We start from the raw sequence: 22,695 nt of genomic DNA, 5'->3' as shown, positions 1-22,695 counted from the left end.
CATTGTCCAGTATGCACAGTGCTCTCTCATCATATAATGGGAATATCTCGTTCTCATTAATTGATGCATTTCTTATGCACACTTAACCTGGTAATATACATCTGAACATATTACATGACTGCAGAACTGCATTGCAAAATTAAGAGAATGTTGATTACTTACGGATGACTGTGTTATTGCACTCTGTAGGAAACTGTGGCTTAAAAGCAGGTTCGCCTTTAAATGTGAACTGAATCAAATTTCTTCCCCCTCCTTACTAATGCAACAACCCCTGACGATAAAACATTTAAAAGGAAAAGGAAAAATAATACTCCAGCAACCAGCTGTCACCACAGTGGGCTCCACCATGTCCATGTCAGCCCAGGTGTATATGTGGGGCTATTTGATCAGTAGCAGTCACCAGGAGGAGGGCAGAACTTTCCTACCAACATGTCAAGTACAGGAGTTCCCTTCTTTCTTCTGGAAGCTCACCAATAAGAATCAACAAGCATTTGGTAGATTTATAGTCTTTTTATCACAGTATCATGTTGTGAGCAGACAGGCAACTCTCTGCAAGGATAGCAGATGCTCACTCTAATCCCTCCTCACTTCTGCAGCAAGATGTCCCTCCTCCTCTGCGTCTCCTTTGTTCTCTGACACGCTCGGATCTCCGAGTTCAGGGGGAGGGAGGGGTTCCCCCCACTCTCGATTGATGTATCACCCAGCTGCTCCCTCCCTTCTAGTTGCCTAGCTCCTCTCTCAAAGCTGGGTAGCTCCTCTCTGAACTGTGCAGCTTCTGTCTCTGCTTCTGGAAATGCTGGGAATGGGGGAGGTGTATTTCCCTTCCTCTTCTGTTAAGAGCTGATCTTCCTGTGATTGCATTCTCCAATCTTCCGATCCAGACCAGACCCTGACACAACAGTAACCATCACTGCAACTTACCAGCAGGGAGAAGCAATGAGGTCAGCATGGTGCATATGCACTGGCAGAGCCCATCTAGCACCATCTAGTGCATTTTCACCACGCTAAACTCTCTGCTGTCTCCCCCCACCCCGAGAAGTCACAGTGACACCACTGATTGGAGGTTAGGCAAGCCCCAATCATTTCCTGCTATCTGTGTGGTCATATTGGGAGGTCCTGGGTTTTGGGGCCCCACTTGACCTGCACCACTGGCTCTGGTCACTTTAGCTTTTGCTTGGAAGAAGGTGCTTTAAGACATTTCTTGTCTCTTTTCAAAATCTGCTCCTGATCCATTGTTGGTTTGCCTTGGAAATTCAAGGGCCTGTCTTGATAACAAAGCACATCAACCCAGTGTTTATTTTCCTAGTACTTGAACAGTTAATGCTTATTCTTGCATCTTCATTCCTGTATGCTAGTGTATCTTGAATTCTTCTGGTGCTTCTAGTGAAAATCTAAATCCTTCAACACATATTTGACATGCTGCCTTTTGGAAATAATTATTTCACAAGCAAGAAAGCTGGAAACACAGGTCTTTAAAGAAAATTAAAATTATTGGACATGATCTGTGCAGGCAAGTAAACGTCGATCTCCAACTTCAAATACAATTTTCTGTACAAAAGTCACAGGATCTCATAGACCCAGGCAGGCTAACTGGGACAAGATGTGGCCTCTGACAAGTTGTGCTCTTGAGAGAAATAGGTAGACAGTTCTTTCAGGGCTTTGTAACGATGAGAGATTGAGTTTTTCACTGACTTGGGTAATTCTGCATAGCTAAGGACAGAAAATGCAACATTATCAAGATAAACTGTAATAGTCCACCAATTCTGTAGCAGTTTTTTATTATTACTTTAAATTTGCACACCTCCCAGCCTAAAACACACACTCCTGAATTAGGAAGAATTATATTAGGCATGAAGCACTTCCCTTACCCAAGGCAGCCAGATTACATGAGCACTAACCAGAATAGCCAATGGTTAAGAGATTATGGGAACTGCAGTTCATGCCATCTGGAGGACACCATGTTGGCTCTCATTGGAGATCTTGGAATTTCACTGCTGTCAAACTACTGTAATTTCCACTAGACTCCCCCTGACAGTAACTATACAGTAAGCCTATAACTTACACACATTTAACTTGGGCACATTCAGATTTATTAGTTTGGCTAGCTAGCTAGCTAGCTAGCTAGCTAAATAAATAAATAAACGAATGAATGAATGAATGAATGAATGAATGAATGAATGAATGAATGGCATCTGGGGAAAAAGACTTGGGCAATCCCATCCATCATTGCACCCAATGTGTTTTGACTATACATGATTTTCATTTTAGACACAATCCTCACCACATAAGTTACAGGCTTACTGTGTCCACAAAGATTTCAGGGCAGAATTATGATTTCCTAGGGAAATAAACTGCATATTCTGTAGAACTACAATGTACAAACTAACCAGAGTACAGTGGTACCTCGGGTTACATACGCTTCAGGTTACAGACTCTGCTAACCCAGAAATATTACCTCGGGTTAAGAACTTTGCTGAGAACAGAAATTGTGCTTTAGCGGCGCAGCAGCAGCAGGAGGCTCCATTAGCTAAAGTGGTGCTTCAGGTTAATAACAGTTTCAGGTTAAGAACAGACCTCCAGAACGAATTAAGTACTTAACCCGAGGTACCACTGTATTATTAAAATGTGTATACCTCCCTTCATCTGAAGATCGCAGAACAGTTTACAACAGAAAAGTACAAAATGAGAATACAAAATACATAATAAAAGAAAAACAAACAAATAATTCCCTTCCCACATATACATTTTAAAAGCTATAGAGCTCTATGAACCCATTTTGGATATTTTACATAACAAAGAGACAAGTAGCAACTTACGTCTTATCATAACCTTCTGGCTGGAAGCATGGATCCCATCCGAAGTCTCTAGGTCCCCTTGGGTCAACTATATGTCCCTATAAGTAAGAGGGTTTTTAAAGAACTCAATTCCCATTCAGTGCCCGGCATAAAAATTAGTGATGTATAAGCCAGGCTCCAACTGTAGAGAATCCTGACGGTGCTTCAGAAACATGGAGGAAGAGCTGGACAGCATCAAAGGAAAGGTACTTTTTCTTTCTTTTAGTAGCTAGTTTCCCCTGTTCATGGATTTATACAAACATTTTACAACTGGCAGCTTTCTTTTTGATCCCTTTCTGAATAACCCCCAACATGAAATTTGTCTTTTTCACAGGTTCCATACACTGGGTCAATGTTTTCATCTAGTTATCTACTATGATCCCAAGATCCCTTTCCTACTCTATCACTGCCAGCACATATTCTATCAATGCAAAGCTTGCTCAGGACCATTTGGGTGAAGGAATTTGTTAAAGGTTCTTTGAAAGTCCAAGTAAATAATGTTTTATCAAATCATCCCATCCACATGCTTGTCAATACTCTCAAAAAATTCTAAAGCAGAAGCCATTTTGATTCTACTTCAGCAGGACCTGTCCTTCTACTAGCCTACCATATTTACTCAAGTCTAATGCACCATCGAATCTAATGCACACTTCAATTTTCAGAACCTTGAAACCAAAAAAAGTATTTGCTGGCGAATGTTAATGCGCAAAAAGTTTACTGAGTTTCAGCCAGCCAAGCAAGGGAGAGAGGGGCTCCACCCGGACTACACACCCCCTCTCCTTCCCAACCGCCTGCTGCCTGCGCTGTCTTTGGCTTCTCCTGCTCCTCCTCCTCCCCCCGCCCCTCTCAGAGCTTATGCCAGCAGAGGGAGCTGGTTTTTTAAAAAAAAAACACACCATACAAGCACACACACATTTTTCTCTGCTCCCTGTTGGTCCACCCTCTGTATCAACATTCCAAAATGGAACAGTGCCGGAGCTGTCTTGGGCCCTGATTTGTCAGCCTGGCACTGCCAGTTGCAAACCAGGAGGAGGAGGCGTTGTAATCCAGGTCACTACCGCTACCTCTTTTGGGGGGCGGGAGGAAGCAGCTGGTTCTGATCTAACCTATTAACTGCAATGCACAACACAATGTCGAGGGATGCCTTTCCACTGTCTCCCTTGGATGAGGATGCAAGTTTAGAGAGAGGGAGATAAAGGGAAGCAAGTGCACCTTCTCTGCCTTATGGGGGGGGGGAATAGAAGAGAATTTTCAATAGAAAGGTGGGGGGGCACAGAGGGAAGAGATCCACAGCAGCCTCTTACCCAGGGAATGGGACCCAAGGATGAGAAAGTAGCCAAGGAGTGGAAAAATTCGAAGTGTGTGAGAGTGAAAGGAGGAACAAAAGGAGTGTGAGAGGGAGAGAGGTGCCTTGGCATCCAGCCTCCCCACTCACTTCTTCCCCAACACATGATGGGTAATTGTGAGGAGAAAGAAGAGAGGGAGGCAGGAGTGGAAAAGGGCATTTCACAGCCCCCCTCTGCCACCCCCACCCTGTGTGTGCTTTCCCCTCCTTGCTTCCTTGGGCAGCTTTGCAGGTGGTTGAGGGCACCGAGGAGGGTGTGAGCCACCCTCCAAACATTTATGCAAATCCTAAAAATCACACACTCAGATATTATACCCCTGGAAATCCAGACATATGGCAAGCCTAACTAAACAGTCTTCCAGCCCTTGCTAGAACAGTGCTTGGACGCCCTCCTCCCTCAGCCCTCGTTGCTGATGGGAGACAGTGCTTGGATAATCTTGCTTAGCAGGCGTGCGCTGAGTGGTCACCACCCTCCCCCCCCCCTCAATCCAGCCCTTGAGGGCTTGGAGGATGCTGTTTACTGCCTTCCAGTCCTCGCTGGGACAGAACTTGGATGCCTCTCCCCCCCCCCAGCCCTCTGATAGGGGACGGGGCTAGAGCTGGGTAGGCCCATACTGAGTGGTACTGCCGCCCAGGGATGGGGCTTGGAGGAGAGTGTTCATGTGCGCCGAGCCTGTTTACTCAAATGTAATGCACCTTTGAATTAGGGTGCCTAATTTGGCCAAAAAGGTGTATATTAGATTCAAGCAAATATGGTACTTTACCAAATCTCTGAAATAATAATATGTGATGCACTTGAACAGGCCATGGAAAGTATTACTACTGTTATACTGGCAAAACCTAGTTTGCTCAGAGCTTGGGTCCACCCTGCTCCATCATTAATCCAAAACCATCACTGTAGCAAAACCTCTTATACACACCTGAGTCTGGCCTTTGAACAGCTTCACTGGGTCATCTGGATTTCCAGTGCTATAGGCAAAGGTGCAGAGAGCATAAGCAGATTTATCTTCAAATCCTGCTAACAGTTTGTACAGCCCTAGGCCAAAGAAAAAGGAAAGTCAGATAATTTCTTTTGAGGAAAGTGTTGCCCAACAAGCAGATACTTACGCAGAAACCAAGAAAACATACACATTTGGAGCATGAACAAGTGTCCCACGCACATCCCATGAATCCTATCATTACTATGAGAACCGTGCACTTTCCTACTGTTGGAAGGCAGGCTGCTCTTTGGGATTCAATCAGTTCTGCACCCATCTCAGCACATATTGCTGCCTTGGTGGCCAAAGGTATTGCTTTCAGTGTTATTATTATTGTAAGACTGACATGGTCTTTTACACACTACTATACTAACACTAAGGTTGCTGGAAGCTGTAGCCCTGTAAGGACTAAACAACAGCTCCCAGGATTCTTTTCTTTGGGGGGGGGAGAGAAGCCCTGTGCTTTAAATGTACAGTGTGTATACAGCCAGAAAGAGCAGACAAGGAAAGGGTTAAACACCCTGTTGCCACTTCTCTGATCCTTGCTGCCCCCTCTTCAAGCAGCTTTTCCTGTTTTTTTTTAGAAAGGGGGTACCTTCATCAGCATTTAAGGTCCTGTTAACCATGGTCAGTTGTTTACCATTAACACGCTTAGCTGAATTATTTGACTCCTACCCACTTGTTCCAGGAAGAAACACATTACAATCCCTGGCTTGACTTCTGGAACTGTATGCCAAAGTAAATTCTACAGGAAAAGAAAAGCATGACTGCTTAAGAATCGAAAGCCAGGTATGGGACTGATGGCAGGGCCAGACTGCTATGGAAAGTGAGCTAGGCTGCTAGCAATACGTCTGGTCACTACAGAGCATCACTATACATTTCAGAAAAAAACAGAAAATTTCAGGAGAGGTGCCTTATCACAGAGGGAAGTAGGATGAAATACCAAATTACCTTCTGGTTTCAGCTTCTCTAGGAACCATTTTCTGAAATGAAAATTCAGGTTCAAATAATCTTCATTATTTCACATAAATAAAAGAAACAGTGAAATAGTATTTGATATGCATGGAAACCTAAATGCTTTATTTTCAACAAACATTTCAATTATTTATTTAAACCAAAGTGACTAACTGTTGGCCTCAACTACTTTGCTGTCTGGGGCTGATGGGAGTTGAAGTCCAATGACACCTGGATGCCACAAATTTCTCACCCCAATGTGATACTGAGAAGCAAAGACACAAAAGGCAGAAGGTGGCCTCTGAGAAAAAAGGGTAAGTGGTTTATGTTGTCCCACAGGTTAGCCAACTCTGATTTGATCACTCTATAGGCTTAGTTCAAGATTCCCAGAGTGACATACAATTTAAAATAATTTATTTTGTAACAACTGAAGTTTCTAGAAGTCTTCAACATCAGTCCCATGCACAACACATTGCAGCAGCCCATTAAAGAGGCTACCAGGGCATAGATTACTGTAATTTCCATTGCTTCTATTCATTTCAATTCTTTGTGAATTGTGCTAAATGGACTTGTGATCTACAGTATAAGTAAACACTAGTACAGCCAAAGAGGTTAAAGGCACTGCTTACCCCTCCTATTATCAGTTTGTTCTTGCTTGGGGTGCTTTTTGGCCCCACCAAGCAGGAAGAAAAAGAAAACCAATCAGGCTATAAATTTGCCATCCAAGTTCTTACTGAAATACAAGGGACGCTCCAGATTCATGGACTTTGAAGCAGCACAAACTCAGGACGAAAGGGAGAAACGAGCTAAGAGGAAGGCATGTTTGGCAAACCCTCATCATAATCAATTCTTGCCCAGAAACCTACGTCCCCACTGTGCAAGGATATGCGGGTGCACAATAGCAGCATTCTACTTACGGACTTTTCGGGTGCAAATGGCACCCCGAAAATGGATTGCATTCGTAAGCAGAGATACCACTGTATTTGCTATGCCAGATCAAGTCAATGAAGACTGTTACACAGGAGTAGCCAACATGGTGCTTTCCAGATGTTGTTTGATTACAACTCCCATCACCCCGACCATTGCCCATGCTTCCTGGGGCTGATAGGAGTTATTTGGGTGACCAATCTAATCCATGTGTCAATGGATTCAAAGAATATTGTTAAACACTTTTTGACATTTTCCATTTATCAACTATACTCTGAATAAAAGCCTTAACATTACTTACATATACGGCCCTGGGAGTCCTCCAAGGGCTTTGAAACACAAACAAGTATCTTCGACAATAACTGGTCCCTGGATCTGTTGGTGAGAATACAGTGACAATTTAATTAATTAGACAGCAGAGTTTTCCCCCAATATTGTAAGGAGGCTTTGTATCCAAAAGTAAACATAAATCATCTTCCCAAAGAACTTATAAATATCTAATAAATAATAATAATAATATGCAAATTTATTGCAAAAGACACAGCTATGCAGCTGCTACATAGAAATAAGCAACATCCCCACTGTGTTAGGGACTCTGAGAGATTCACCTTCTTCAGGGGATAAGGTTGAGGACTCTGAAGTAGAAAGGAAGGGCATATGAGGGCAGATACAGAAGTGTTTCCACCAAGCAAGCTGGAGGGGGGCAGTGCCTTCCTGGCCTGGTAATGTGGCACTGCCATCCTTGGACTCTGAGGGCTCCATTGCAGAAGCCCCTGTGAGACTACAGGCTCCCCTGCTCTGTTGCAGTAAGAGGCTCCTGTAATGTGCTGGACCCCATTAATTGAAGATTACCCTTCCAGAGCAGTTGGAACTAATAGCCAAGATGTAGTTGCTGCTATGATATAGAGCTCGGTATCAGTTTGTTGCCGATACCGGCTTTCCTTGTCTCCTTGCAGAGTAGGACGTTATGCAATTCAGAAATCATTGTAAAAAGGCTTCAATACAAATGTGATCGAAGAACAAGTTGACTTTCATAATTAATCATTCCTGCATTGCGGGGGACCCCTTGGGGTCCCTTTCAACTCAGATTATTAAGAAGTAATCTGAACTGGAAATTCTGTTCATCCTGGGACTTGCGTACAGTATTTTTTGTGTGTGAATATGATCTTTGCATTCTCTTCTGCTGCCTCTATCCAGTATGAAGAACTCCAAGAGAATCTCTCCAAAATGACTAACTGAAACTTGCCCAAATTTAATAAGGTTCAAATAACATGTTCCGTAAATCTTACTATGTATGCATACTGTCAAGAAAGGAAGGACATACTGGGGCAACAAGAGAAAGTTCTCTGAATATATCAGTTTAATGAGCCCAATCCAGAGAGCCAAGCCTTCAGCGCATGCAACAAGAGCTTTTTGACTGACTTTCTAAATCTACAGTGGAAGAGAGTATTTCAGTTTTGTGTGGAAGAGCAACAGATATGGAAATTCAGTCAAAATCATTTATTTCAGTCCAGATGTGTGCAAAAAATTGAGATCAGGCTGCATGCTACAACCAACAAAACACTAATAATATTTTTAGAAAAAGAATCGAAAACAGGAAGCATATAAGTGCATTTTGAAATTTAAAAATGTAGAATTCATTAACACAGGATGTTGCAATGTTAATCAGCACAAACTGGTTTTAGATCCTAACTGAGAACAGGTCTGTTGGTGACTACTAACCACAACAGCCAAAATGAAAGCCTCCACATTACAAGACATTTCATATTCCTTTATTTCTGGATGCTGAAGACAAGCACCAAAGGACTGAGGAAACCCAGAAACCCAACCAGCCTTTAAAGTTCCCATTCAAGGTATCTAGTTGGACACTTTCAGCAGACAGGCTTACAACTAGATCACATTGATTTGATAACAGAATAATTATTATATTCCTAGCCATACATTGCTTTGTGTATCCATTATTCAGTTAATGAATTATATAATACAACTGATATACATAGCATTTTATAAACTCTAAGCGATTAGGTCTTTCTGCAGAGCATACAATCAGAATTCAGCACAAAGAACAGATAGTACGGGTAAGATGAGAATAAAGGGACCCCTGACCATTAGGTCTAGTCGTGACTGACTCTGGAGTTGCGGCGCTCATCTCGCTTTATTGGCTGAGGGAGCCGGTGTACAGCTTCCAGGTCATGTGGCCAGCATGACTAAGCCACTTCTGGCGAACCAGAACAGCACATGGAAACGCCGTTTACCTTCCCGCCGGAGCGGTACCTATTTATCTACTTGCACTCTGACGTGCTTTCGAACTGCTAGGTTGGCAGGAGCAGGGACCGAGCAACGGGAGCTCACCCCATCGTGGGGATTCGAACCACCGACCTCCTGATTGGCAAGTCCTAGGCTCTGTGGTTTAACCCACAGCGCCACCCGCGTCCCGAAGATGAGCATAATATGCATTTATTTCAGAAAGAGTTGTGTGTGGCAAATTTAGAGATGGTACATTTTGAACACACACTTAAAAATGTCTGGCTACTGAAACTAGATGCATTGGATGCAAACAAGCATTCTCTTTAACGACTCATAATGGCTTACAGAACTCCATTGAATATACTTCTCATGACAAACCCAGGTTGGCCACTGTACAATCCGTGAAATGGCACTGAATAATGTTAATGGGAACAGAATACTCTCTGAAAGGGAGGAAGATTGTTAATGGGAACAGAATACTCTCTGAAAGGGAGGAAGATTTTTTCTGGCCTTAGATTTGTGCAATATTGCCCCAAAAGCTTTCAGAACTAGAGATCTAGAAGGGGGGAAAAGGACCTGCTTAGCTGCTTCCTGGCACTTCTGGATAGAAATGTCATCAGGTTCCCCTTGGTACTCAGGCACTGTAAAATGAAAAGGTTGCAGTTAGCATATTGCAGGAACACTCAAAAAGTACACAAAGATGTAGTGAGGTATGAACTTACAGTCTATTTTCTTTGCAACCAGCCTGTATGGAAAGGAGTCACCTAGGATCTGAATCACCTGCAAAGATAAAGAGCACAGTAATCAGACTCCAATACAATACTGATGTAAGGCTGCTTCCACAATGGACATTTGCTGTTAAACAGCTATGCTTTGTTTACTCACTTTTTACATGGCAGCTGCTCAACTCCATAAATACACCCCCCTCATTCCCCCCCTCGTTCAGGTCCCCCCCCCATTCAAAAACCCAATTCAAAAACCCAATTCACTCAGTGTCACGGTTAGTTATGATTTTTTGTTTTCCTTCGATTGATTTGTGGCATCTTGTTGATTTTTTTGAAACTGTATTCTAAAAAATAAATTGATAAACATTTTTAAAAAATAAAAACCCACAACTTTTTTTTTAACTCAATGGAATAGTTGTGCTATTTCCCCAGATACAGACAGCCTATCACACGGCTAGTCTGGCCAGTAATAGCATTCATAAACAGCAGAGGTCCATTCTTTTATTTTCTATGGTCTGTACCTCCTCTTTGGGGATTTATTTATTTTATTTATTAGTTTCATAATATGTAAAAAAAAACACCTCAAAGTGGTTTAAAACAGTAAAATCAAGGGGGGGATGCAACTGTATTTTAAAACATACAAAAGTTAAATTACTAAAACTGATTAAAATCACCTCAACTTTCTAAGCATCTTGGCAGGCTTCTCTAAACAGGATTTTTTTCAGCAAGCACTGAAAAGAGTACAGTGGTACCTCGGGTTAAGTACTTAATTCGTTCCGGAGGTCCGTTCTTAACCTGAAGCACCACTTTAGCTAATGGGGCCTCCCGCTGCTGCCGCGCTGCCGGAGCACAATTTCTGTTCTCATCCTGAAGCAAAATTCTTAACCTGAGGCACCATTTCGGGGTTAGCGGAGTCTGTAACCTGAAGCGTATGTAACCTGAAGTGTATGTAACCAGAGGTACCACTGTACAGTGAAAGCACCTACTTTCAAAGAAGGCCAGATTTGATGAACGCGTAAGGGTCGACTAAAGACACTGAGCTTTTTTTACAATTTTACCCAAAGCTTTTTTTTAGGATTTTACCCCAGGACATATACTGCCACGGGGGCCAGATTAAATTGACCGGTGGGTCAGATTAGGCCCCCAAAACAGACTCTGGACATGCCTGACCTACTTGATCTCAACAGGCAAGGAGCTCCGAAGTGTAGGCACTGCCACATTGAACGAATGAGTTCTTATCAATGCAGAAAAGGTCTTATGTGGCACCTGTAGCAGTGCCAATTCCGCCTTTTGAAGTGGTTGAGTGGGCACAGGTGAGGTATGGCAATCTCATAGGTAAACTCAGGTAAATTAGTCCCAATTTGTTAAGGGCTTTATATGCTTGAACGTCAGACAAGCAACCAGTGCAGAACTCTGACCAGGGTGTTACATGCTGACAAGGCCTCACTCCAGACAGCAATTGTGTTGCAGGAAATTTACCTTTTGTCATCGTATATTTCCAAATAGTGTTGCCTTTATATCAAATTCCCCTCCTCCCCTCTTCCACAATTGGAGAGGGCTCAGGACTGGGTATACACCGGGAGTGCAGTACGGAAAAACGGCCTCCCCCCAATACACAATGTCCTAATGAATATATTCATCTCACACACCACAAATGGGTGTCTCAGTATCTCTGCCTTTCTCCTCCCTCTCTCAAACACACACAGGAGTTAATCTCAGCTTAAGCCCCACATTGGATGAAGGATTCCCGCATTTCAGGGGTTGGCTTAGATCAGAGGCTTTCAACCTTTCAGAGTCCATGGCCCCCTTATAAAGTGTTCCCTCAGCCTCCTCTGGGCCGCAGCTGCCACAGGCCTGGTCTCCGCGCCGCCCACCCCCCTCCAGGGAGAGGCGCTTCCTCACCCCGCCTCCTGGGGCTGGAAAGAGGAGGCCCCGGCAGTGGGGGAGAGACCCCCTCCGGAGTCTGGGGCGGAGCTCTTTTTTAGGAATGGAGAACATCGCCCCCGCTTGCCAAGCTGCCTTTCTGAGGGCTGCCTCAGCTCCTGGCCCCCAGCGCGCCCCCCCCCCCCGCCGGCCAGTCCCAGAGGCCCCTTCGCCCGCGGAGGCAGAGACGTGAGGGGGCCTCCGAGGAGGGAAAGAGGGACGGGCCAGGGCGGCCAGCCGCACCCCGACCACCATTTAGGGCAGCCCAGGGCGCCTCGGCACACTGGCTGGAGCCCCCGGACTCGAGAGCCCTCGGGGCTCCGCCGGGCTGACGGCGCTCGCTCGCTCTCTCTCTCTCTCTCTCTGTCAGGCCGGAGAGCAATGGCGGCGGCGGCGCCTCAACCACCTGGGCCTTGGGAGCGTTTCCAGAACCCCCTCCCTCCCGCCCGCCCGCCTCTCCCACCTCTTCCAGCTTCTTGGCATTGCCGGTGACGAACACCACGCTCCTCGTCGCCATCGCGGCGCCTCCTCGGCCCGCCCGCCCAATCCCACAGTTAGGGCTCAACTGCCTCCTCCGCCCGCTCGAATCGGGCCAATGAGAGAGACGGTTATACCGCCGGTGATTGACGGTTGGTCTCTGGGTTGGTTGGTGGGGAGCAGTGACAGGCACCTCCGCCAGCATCCAATGAGCTTAGAGAACGGAGGGGGAGAAGCCGCGCGAGGAAGGCGCTTCCGGTGTCTCGTCCCGCCGCCGCGCAGGCGCAGTTTGTCGTCCCCCTCTCTCCTCGCCATGGCGGCGCTGCGGCTGCTTCCCGGGCGCGCGCGGGATTTCGCCTCGTCCGACTACTGGGAGCGCTTCTTCCGGGAGCGAGGCGGGCGCGCCTTCGAGTGGTACGGCGAGTGGCAGGACCTCCGGGCCTCCCTGGGACGGTACCTGCGGCCGCGGGACTCGGTGAGGCGAGGAGCGAGAGGGGGGAGGGCGAGGAGCGGGGCCGGAGGAACTCACTGCCTCTTGATGCGCAGGCGCCCTCGCCGCGCTCTTTGCGTCCCCTGCTGAAAACATCAATACTATTGTGTATTGCATCTTCATCCGAAGATCTCAGGGTGGTTTTAATGAATTGCAATTCCCCTCCCCCTGATTTTATGGTTTTCACCTTTCTGTAAATCACTTTGAAGTTTTATTGTTGTAATCAAGTAGTGTATTAATTTTATTAAATAAGTAAATAAAGGCGTGGAGGGGCGGTTAAAATAAGTGTTTTAGAGGATATTGTAGGGTTGTGAAAGGTTCAGAGAAGGCCAACACAATGATGTTGCGTCTTGCAGTGCTTATAGCATGAAAGCAACACTTTTGTGAACAGCCCCTTGCAGCTCTCTCCCCACCCCCATTTCCTCCAGTTATTGTGTGTAAGGAACATCCTGTATATGCTGCTGAATGAGAATAGTTATCATGTTTTAATGCTTTCAGAGGGTATTTAAAACTCATTGCCAGAAGAAAATGAGCAAATTATCAGGAAAACTCAGCCCTCTGCCTCCTGTGTTTTACATTTCAGTGGCCTTTGTGTAGTGGAACTTGGTGGTGATTATTTTTTTATTTTTTTATTTTCTTCTGACTTCTACACAACCAATTGTTTTATTTGGGGGTATTTTGTGGTACATAGCAACTGTAGTTCTGGTTGATAGTCCTTCACATGTTCTTGTCTCTGAATTCATGAGACTTCTGGGAATGTCTGTTTTAAGAAACCATTTTGGTTTGCTTACAAGGCATGTGACATTCCTTATGTGTTTTCCCACTAGATTCTTGTGGCTGGCTGTGGGAACTCAGAACTGAGTGAGCAGCTCTACGATGAAGGGTATCAAGATATCACCAATGTGGACATCAGTGAAGTGGTTATCAAGCAGATGCAGGAGCGCAGTGCTCACCTGAGGCCTAAGATGACTTACATGGTCATGGATGTGTTGCAAATGGATTTTCCTGATGAGCGCTTCCAAGTGGTACTGGACAAAGGCACACTTGATGCCCTCCTGACTGATGGGGAAGAGACCACGTTGAGTAGGGCAGAAAGGATGTTTGCTGAAATTAGCCGTGTTCTGCAGTTTGGGGGCCGCTACCTCTGCGTAACCTTGGCCCAAGCACATGTATCGAAGATGGCCATAGAATATTTTTCCCGGGAAGGCTGGATGGTGCGAATACACCAAGTCTCTAGTGACAAAGCAGGAACTTCAGAGGGAGAATTTGCCCTGCCCATCTTTGTCTATGTCATGACAAAGATTAGGCGTATCCCAGGCTCAGCTTTATGCATCCTGGAGCTGTGTGCTGAAGCACAGGACAAGCCTATCCGGTTCAAGAGCACTGAGCATCTGATTGAGGCAGTGAAAGAGAGGCAACACTACTCTCTGCTACGGAGCCAGATCAATAAGAACCCCAGTTCAGGCACAGTCTCCCTGGACCTTTGCAGCAAGGACACTGGCCGAGTCCGTTACACTTTGCATGTGGTGCACAGCCTGACTGTGAAAGCGTCTTTTGACAATAAATTTGCTATCTTCATTGGTAAGTTTTTATCTCCTTGGCTAGCCAAGGTTGGAAAGTTCAAGTTAAATCTAAACAATCCAAGAGTCTCAACTGAGTCTCCCTCCCACATTGCCAGTAATGTTTAAGAAGTGGATATGTTTTATTATTATTAAAGCACCACCACCAAATATACTGAAAAGCAATGTCTTAAGAACAGCTAATGGTCTGTTTACAGCATTATTTTTGCTCTTAGTGAATTTACAAACATTGGTTAAAAATCCCATGTATTTTTTTTGTCCCCATAGTGTAGTTTCTCATTTTCTTACTTCCAAAGGAAAGCAGCAAGCCTGAATAGATTAAAAAAAGGGTCTGTGTGTGGCTTTTACAACTGATTCTAGACATGTCTGCTTTTCCTGTTAAAGTGAAGTAAACAGCATCTGCTGCCAATTCATAGGAGTGCAAACCGAGCCCATAAAAGAATTCTTGAGGATATAGTCATGATGTCTGTACTATTAACATTCCATATTGGAGATGGAGTAGCAGTCTTTGACTTGCTTCAGCAAAGCCCACATAAGATGTTGGAACGCTCTGACTTTGTTCACGTACTTGGACAATTGTTTCTTCATTGTCTATATTTTCCATTTTGCCTCTCCCCAGTACCACAGGGCAGAGAAACTGAGTGGCTCTTTGGGACGGATGAGGGACGGAAGCAGCTGGCTACATGTGCGGGATTCTGGCGTCTAGTAACTGTGGCTTTGCACAGAGATCAACACTATGAAGGTATGGAAGCAATCCAGGCAGAACTGTCGGAAAAGGTGATGGAGCTGGCCCCACCTGGTCTCCCAGCTGGGCAGCAGGTAAATGCTGAGGAGCTTCTAGAATTAGAAATGATTTTTTCAAGGGCTGCAGAGAATGAAACTATGTTACATTTGCTGATTGCACAAGGCTTTTGCTTAATGTTCTCTTGATGCAGGAGGTGATGGTAGAGGAACTCCATTGGCCACTCCTGTAGGGAGGTGCTAGACGCCTTTGAACAGATGCACACTTCAGCCATCCCCCCCCCCTTTTTTTTTTTTTTGCTGGAAATGAGTGTGTGGAGCTTTCCTAGCTACTGCTGCCAGATGTAGGAGCATTAGAAACATATCAACCACAATTTTGACTTGTATGTATGGGCCTATTCAAGCAAGATAAACTAAATATGTTTTGCAAGATCAGGTGGATCTAGAATTCTTAGAATAAAATTAACATTTTGCCTAAAATCCAAGAGAGCAAATCACAGACAAAACTGAGGCAGACAGGCCAGTGGCCCAACCCACCTTAAGGTAATTTCACATGTGATCTGTTTATTTGTCTGTTTCCATGCTTTTTGACAATGCCTTCTGTAAGGTGGTGGCAACCTCTGACCGTCTTCTCCTGCAGGTGCCTTTTCTGTCAGTGGGAGGTGACATTGGGATCCGCACCATCCAGCATCGTGGAACTAGCCCCCTTAGTGGGGAATACGTTATTGAGGATGTCAAAGGTGATGGTGCCCACTACTTCCGCCGCCTTATCTTCCTCAGCAACAGGAATGTGGTGCAGTCAGAGGCGAGACTTTCATTCAGAGGTTCCCACAAAGGTGAAATGAGGTGTGGTGAAGATGAAATGGGGATGACCTTACTACAAGGAAATGAGGCTTTGCCAAGTAACTGCCAACTATTGACCTGTAAAAGGAGGTTGCTGGGAGGTGTGGGAAGCAGAATGATAGGGACTGGGCAAGTGTGGAAATAGCAAGTTGTGGCAAAAGCATGCACGATCTGGAGTAAGTATGTTTCAGTTGCAGCAGTGGAGGCTTCCATTCCTCTGATTTTTGGAGAGAATAAACTATGAGTTGTGTGTGTGCATGAAAGCTTGTAAAATAAGAGGGGGTCATGTAGCACTTCCTCTCTGCATTGAGTATGTGCAGGCATCCACAGTTCCACTCACCTGTTCACTAGTTATGAGTGCTGCTTGAAAGGGATTCTAAGGGGTTTTCCCATATCTGAGCTTTGGGCATGTGAGGACTGCTTTTCCCTCCAGACTGCCCATCTGTGCTTGTAAAATGGCTTGAGAAATTTGCAGTAAGAATTAAATATTATAAACCTCTGTGAATAAATACGGATCCCTGCTGCTTCTGTCCTGTGCCCCATTGTGTGTCAAGATTGCATGAATTCAGTTTTGGTGCATGAAGTCCTTTTATCTGGCCCCTTGGCAGTATTAAGGGAACCTCCTTTATGTATGTACTGAGGGCATAAATAACAGTGGGGAGAATAAATCTTCTGGGTTAATGATTCTAAATAAGCACAACTCTTATTTACAGAACAGGAGCTAGACTGCATGGGTGGTTTCCTGTCTGCAATCTACCTTTAGAAACCAAGTTACTCAACTCTAAAAGATTCTTATGTATTAGGCCAAAAGGGGCTCTCTTGCTTGTGCAAGGAAAAAATGCTTTCCACATTCTTTGAAGGTAGAGAAGAGAATTGTAGAATTAACAAAGCCATCAGAAGAGGCTGTACTAAAAGAGAAGAGGAGGCTACTATATGAAAGCAAAAAAAATATTGAGAGCGCTTAGGTCTAGCAGAGCATTGATTCTTGCTTCGTGCTCAGCTTGAATCTAGTGGGGGGGCAGGGACATGCCAGGAGCTATTTGGAGTTGCTGTCTCCTGCCCCAAATGTTTTCAGTGATCACACCTTCTTCCATACTATTTCTGCATGGCAGGAATAGGTTTGCCCATTTAAGTTGTTGTTTTGCTTTCAGGGAATAAGAAGCACAAAAAGAAGAAAAAAACAGCCTCCATTAACTCTGCTGAGCCTGCTGCTGTACCAGCCGGTCAGTCCATCGACAAAACCTATCTGTGTTGTGCTCACCATAGAGCCATGATTGCAGGATTGTGCCTGCTGAAAAATCCTGAGCATCTCCCAGGTAATTAGTAAGATTAACCTAATTTCCATTTTCACTTGTCATTTGTGTGAGAAGTGTTTGTTAGAGAAATTTGCTAGCTGTTTCACAGCTAAAATGTAGCCTGCACAAAAAGCTTGAGGAAATCCTGCTGCTTCTCTACAGCCAGGCATTTTCAGATTGCTAGCAGTAATTTCACTGATCCATCATCAATGTAGATTGTGAATAAGAAAACAAGAGTCTGGCACCCTAACCATTCCTGAAATCTTCCATAAATTTTCATTGGCTAGAGCCCACTTTGTTAAACTGGAATGAAAAGGAGAGTGGGGACTGTTAGCAGGTATACATATATGAATAAAGGGGGGGGTGGAATTAAATCGGTGGCGCCAAAAGGCAATAAAATGCACTGGGTAATGGTGTCACATTTCTCTGGGTACACAAGAGGTAGCCTTGTTTGCTAGTACAAATGAATACCACCATATCTGAGAGACCGTTCAAAATGACTCCATGCAGATGCTGGCTTTATGCTTTAGTTTCCCATGAGATAAGATTGTTACTGCCAGTGTCTAAATCGTCTTCAAGGCCACAGTTCAAATCAAAGTCCATAATATTCCCTTCAAAATGTGCCAGTAGGAGAACAACTTCCATTAAGTTCGCAGTTGTAATAGAGCCATAGGGGGTTTACATATGTATTGGGGTTTGGTTAGCACTGAGTTGGGTGATATGGTGATATGGATATCTCACACCTCGTAACTGGCAGATGCGTCCTATCAGTTATGCCTGTTGATTCATGCCTGCTTTGTGTGCTGATTGCAGAGGCCCTGATCCGTGTGCTGGTTATTGGCCTGGGTGGCGGCAGCCTGCCCCTCTTCATCCATGACTACTTCTTGCAGTGCTCTATTGATGTAGTGGAAATTGACCCAGCTATGTTGGAAGTGGCTACACGCTGGTTTGGCTTTTCACCTGAAGACAGGCTCAAAGTTCACATTGCAGATGGCTTAGTTTATGTTGACAGCCTTGCAGCAGAAGGTAACCATTTCCCATATAAGTCTGTGTAATCTGTTTGCCTTCCAGAGGCCAAGCATTTCATGATTCTCCAAAGAATCTCTGTTGTACTCCTGCTTTTTTGTGTTGCCTACATGTCAGAGTTGACCCAAGGGGTTGGGGAGAGGGGTCTGCCCTGTTATATCTCTTTTTCTTTACTTCCATCTCCCCTTCCGCTTGAGAGATTGGTGGGATGGGGGCTTTTGGGAGCCCTTCTTTGTCACAATATGGGGAAATGTGCATCAAATTTAGATTTTTTGTTGTTATTGAATATTTTCTCAGATTATTTGTACTCATTCTGACTCAACACTGTATTTTGGATTGTCCTGGACCTGAATGCAACCATTGGGAAAAGATGCTACACACACTCAGAGGAGAGAAAGGAAATAAGAATAGCTATGATTCTACTTTCAGCTGCCTCCAACTCCCAATTCCCTTGTTCCGTTTGGCAGTGGTTATGGTAGTGAGGGGTCAAAGAGAAGTAAATGCAAAAACAAATCCTAAGGTAGAGTAGTTTCTTTTGAGGGTACCCCAATGTCTAGGGCAGCTTTTTTCAAATTATGTTGTACTACAACTTCCCTCATTCCTGACTGCTTGCACTTCTCACAAGGGATGATGGGAGTTGTTGTCCAGCGAAACCTGAGACCTTGGGTTGAAAAAGGCTGGTTTCGGGCATTGCACTTCACTGCACAATTTCTATGGCATTACTGCAGTGGTACCGCTGGTTGTGAACACCTCTGGTTGCACATGCTGCAGGTTGTGAGCTCTGATAACCTGGAAGTAGCCTCTCCCTTTTGCAGACTTTGCCCCGGGATGCGAGCGGAAATCGCGTGCCAGAGGGAGACACACTTTTGCTAATGACACCTCAGGTTACGAGCAGTTTCCGGTTATGAACGGACCTCCGGAATGGATTCTGTTCATGACCAGAGGTACCACTGCAGTAAGCGCATTCTTATGGAAACAAATGGGCTTCCTAGACCATCCTTTGCCAATAGTTGTGTTCACTGTGTTCAAAATATCTGGAGGACACTAGGTTTTGGAAGGCTGTACTAGACACACTTGAGATGGATGGAAATTGTTTCCAAATACCTTGTTGCTAGATAGCTGCTCTTTACAGAGAGTCCTGTTGGTAAAAGACAGGTTGGTGTGGTCACACTGTTGGCTATTTTAGTTTGATACCAGGGCACTTACATATCCAAACACTTGTTCTTCTTCACCCTATTTCTGATGATCTCACAGAAACACACTCCTGTTTTTCTTCAGCTTCATCCTCTTATGATGCCATCATGTTTGATGTGGACAGCAAGGACTCTGCCTTGGGGATGAGCTGCCCACCCCCAGCCTTTGTGGAGAAGTCCTTCCTTCAGAAAGTGAGGGCCCTTCTGAAGAAGGAAGGTGAGGGTCAATTGGCCTTAAGTGCCCTGGGGCAGATACCTGCATTTTCATTGTTTCTGACTAAAAGCCATTACAGATTCATTCGCAGATCCAGCAAGTCCATTAAAGCCTGTTAAAAGAAATCCAGAGATATACATCCTTTTACAATAAGTCAAATTAATGAATTGCGTGCACAATCTACAGCATTGTCTTTTATATAGCTAGCACGAATACTTTTAGCGGCTTTAGCAAATAGGGCTGTTTTGTATGTGACAAGCAGATCACAGTCAGATAACAGCAAACATATTTTCACTTCAGGATTCTGTTCCTGTAGCGGTGCCTGTTTATCTTGGTAGCTCAAATGCAATATGGTATCAAGATTTGGGGGATGATAACCTGAAATAATAACCTGAAAGACCTGGAAGTGTGCCAGAATAAGTTCCTAAGGTATCTACTCACACAAAATGCACCTAGAACAATGGGAATTTTGAACACTACCTTACACACACACACACACACACACACACACACTCCCACCTTGCTACACCTGTCTTGGCCCCTTTTCTCCCACCCAGAAGATAAAAACTTTAAAAAAACAATCCTCGTCTCCCAGCATTCAAACACCACCCTAAGCTATGGATCAACTACTCAACCTACCCCCACAAATCAATAAACCCCCTCCCCCAACCCCCTCCTACAAACAAATCTAAATGGGTGCTCTGTGATCTCTGACCTCTGCTTTGTAATAATCAAAGTGTCTTATTCCCCTCTGCAGGCCTCTTCATTCTAAATTTGGTGTGTCGAGACACCCAGCTTCGAGATACTGTTCTGGCTACCCTAAGAGAGACTTTCCCTTTGCTCTATGCCCGGAGGATTGAGGGGGAGGTAAATGAAATCCTATTCTGCCAGCAGCAGGCTAAACACAAGCTACCTCCTGCAGAGCTCCGAGACACAGCTCAGATTCTGGAGAAGGCCCTGCGACAACCTGGTCAAGCATGGGACACTACTTATGTCCTGGCAGATGTACTGGAAGCAGTAAAACTGGTGTGAAGAAGGATAATTCAGTCCCATATAGTACTTTCTGGAGAGAAGCAGCAGCCTACTGAGGTTTGAGAATAATGCTGCCCATCTGTTGCACTCCCACACTTGTACTGTGGAACGACTGTCCATCTATTCAAAGCATTGTAGGGATAAGGTGTTCCTAGACTGCCCTTGAAAGCTGCACAGGTAGCCCTTCTTCATGGGAACGGTGATGTTTAGGATACGTCCTATAAATGGTGTCATTAGCACTTCTCAGGAGTAACTGCTTATCCTGGACGTTCCTGAAAATTGGGGTAATGAAAATTGCCTCTCTCATTCTGTATAGTTTTTTAAAAATCTAACATTAGGTGCAGATAAATCAGTCCCCTTTGCTTAAAATAAAATATCTTTCTATTGTGCAGTAGCTGTTGTAGTGTGAAGCAATAATTAATGATTTCTCCCAACATTTAAAAATAGGCAAGGTGGACCTTGGTATGTACAGTGGTACCTCGGGTTACATATGCTTCAGGTTACATACGCTTCAGGTTACAGACTCCACTAACCCAGAAATAGTGCTTCAGGTTAAGAACTTTGCTTCAGGATGAGAAGAGAAATTGTGCTCCGGCGGTGCAGCTGCAGCAGGAGGCCCCATTAGCTAAAGTGGTGCTTCAGGTTAAGAACAGTTTCAGGTTAAGTACGGACTTCCGGAACAAATTAAGTACTTAACCCGAGGTACCACTGTACTTAAAAAATGGAATCATTGATGGGTGGGATAGAAACAGTAGCCTTCCTTATAGAAAAGTGTGGTGCGTGAGGGAGTCCCTTCAACACTGTGTAAAGGGTTTTGTGACTACAGGGAGGCAAACAGCCTCTTTAGCAACATTGTGAACACATGACTGACACTCTCTTAGCCCTTCTGTGAAAGTGGGAAAAATTCAAGTCTGCATATTTTAGTTTTACCTCAGTGTGAGTCACCACCAATTAGACAGAAGCTTCCCGGTCTACTGTGGCATGACCTTTTTGTAATGTCTAAAGCTGGTTGCGAAATACCCAAGAGGAGGAAAAGAAAGTCCCCAGGATTGCCAAAAAATACAACAAAAAGCTCAGTGTGGGGCAGGCTGCCAGTGGTCTTCACAATGGAGAGGAAAAACAAGACTGAAAGAACTTAGCAAGTTGTTTTTTAAATGTGTACCATTTGAATTATAAAGCTAGTGTTCTTCCTGGGTGTCAGGTGAGGCAGGAGTTTAATCAGGAATAGTTCTTCCTCTTGGCCACAGGTATGGTCAGAGTGCTAGGATGTTGGGGTGCATGTAGCTTCCCCAAAAAAGCCAAGAGGCAAGGTGGCTTCCTCCTTCTCTCCCCCACCCCATTGCCTTGCAAGGAATGAGCGAGTCACAGACAAAATGACTGGCTTTTCCTTCCCTGTCCTGAACAGGAAATAACCTTTCTGAGAGGGTATTTAGGCCTTCCTTCTATTTCTCCTCAGCAGCCACAGAATGGTATCCAACAGCAATATTTAACAAACGCGTTGCCCTTCATAGAGAAAACATCCAAATATGCAGTCTAATCTCTGACTTCAAAACGAGAACTTCCAACACCCTGTACCAAAGTAATTTCAGCCAATGTGAGATTGGTGGTTACAGAACACCAGCTCCTTTTGCTGCATTGATCTATGGACAGTCTTGTTACATTTCTAAGACTGAGGTTCTCTAAATATGAAACCTGCTGGACACAATATGATATGATACCTGCTGGGCACAACATGTCCCAGTGGCCCTCAGTGGTCAATGAAGTGGGACCCCCAAAATGGTGACATACAAGACGTAAATCTTGTGACTGAGGTACAGCATGAGAAATCATTGGCTGCAGAATTTTTGATCCTGGTGGGAGAGTAGCAGAAGA

The 22,695-nt window shown here is 44.7% G+C and overlaps 2 protein-coding genes across 2 annotated transcripts; one reads left to right on the top strand and one right to left on the bottom strand.

Annotated features, from left to right (window-relative positions):
* Positions 1-1,457: 1,457 nt before the first annotated feature.
* Positions 1,458-12,629, bottom strand: ITPA (inosine triphosphatase). Its single transcript, XM_079981743.1, has 8 exons — positions 12,396-12,629; positions 10,007-10,064; positions 9,861-9,925; positions 7,339-7,412; positions 6,108-6,139; positions 5,100-5,215; positions 2,817-2,893; positions 1,458-1,710 (listed from the first exon to the last, which is right to left on the bottom strand). The coding sequence occupies exons 1-8, from the start codon at positions 12,612-12,614 to the stop codon at positions 1,587-1,589; spliced, it is 765 nt and encodes a 254-aa protein (XP_079837869.1). The 5' UTR covers positions 12,615-12,629; the 3' UTR covers positions 1,458-1,586.
* A 93-nt stretch (positions 12,630-12,722) lies between these two features.
* On the top strand, positions 12,723-21,217 carry METTL13 (methyltransferase 13, eEF1A N-terminus and K55). Its single transcript, XM_079981396.1, has 8 exons — positions 12,723-12,823; positions 13,727-14,480; positions 15,099-15,298; positions 15,861-16,122; positions 17,215-17,379; positions 18,172-18,384; positions 19,663-19,794; positions 20,549-21,217. Exons 2-8 carry the CDS (start codon positions 13,832-13,834, stop codon positions 20,821-20,823), a joined length of 1,896 nt encoding a protein of 631 aa, XP_079837522.1. The 5' UTR covers positions 12,723-12,823; positions 13,727-13,831; the 3' UTR covers positions 20,824-21,217.
* The last annotated feature ends 1,478 nt before the right edge of the window (positions 21,218-22,695 follow it).

This window comes from Podarcis cretensis (genome assembly GCF_951804945.1).
Source record: "Podarcis cretensis genome assembly, chromosome: 6".
Classification (NCBI taxonomy): Eukaryota; Metazoa; Chordata; class Lepidosauria; order Squamata; family Lacertidae; genus Podarcis; species Podarcis cretensis.
The sequence above is the reverse complement of the archived record's forward strand: the minus strand, read 5'-3'. Positions and strand labels throughout refer to the sequence as shown.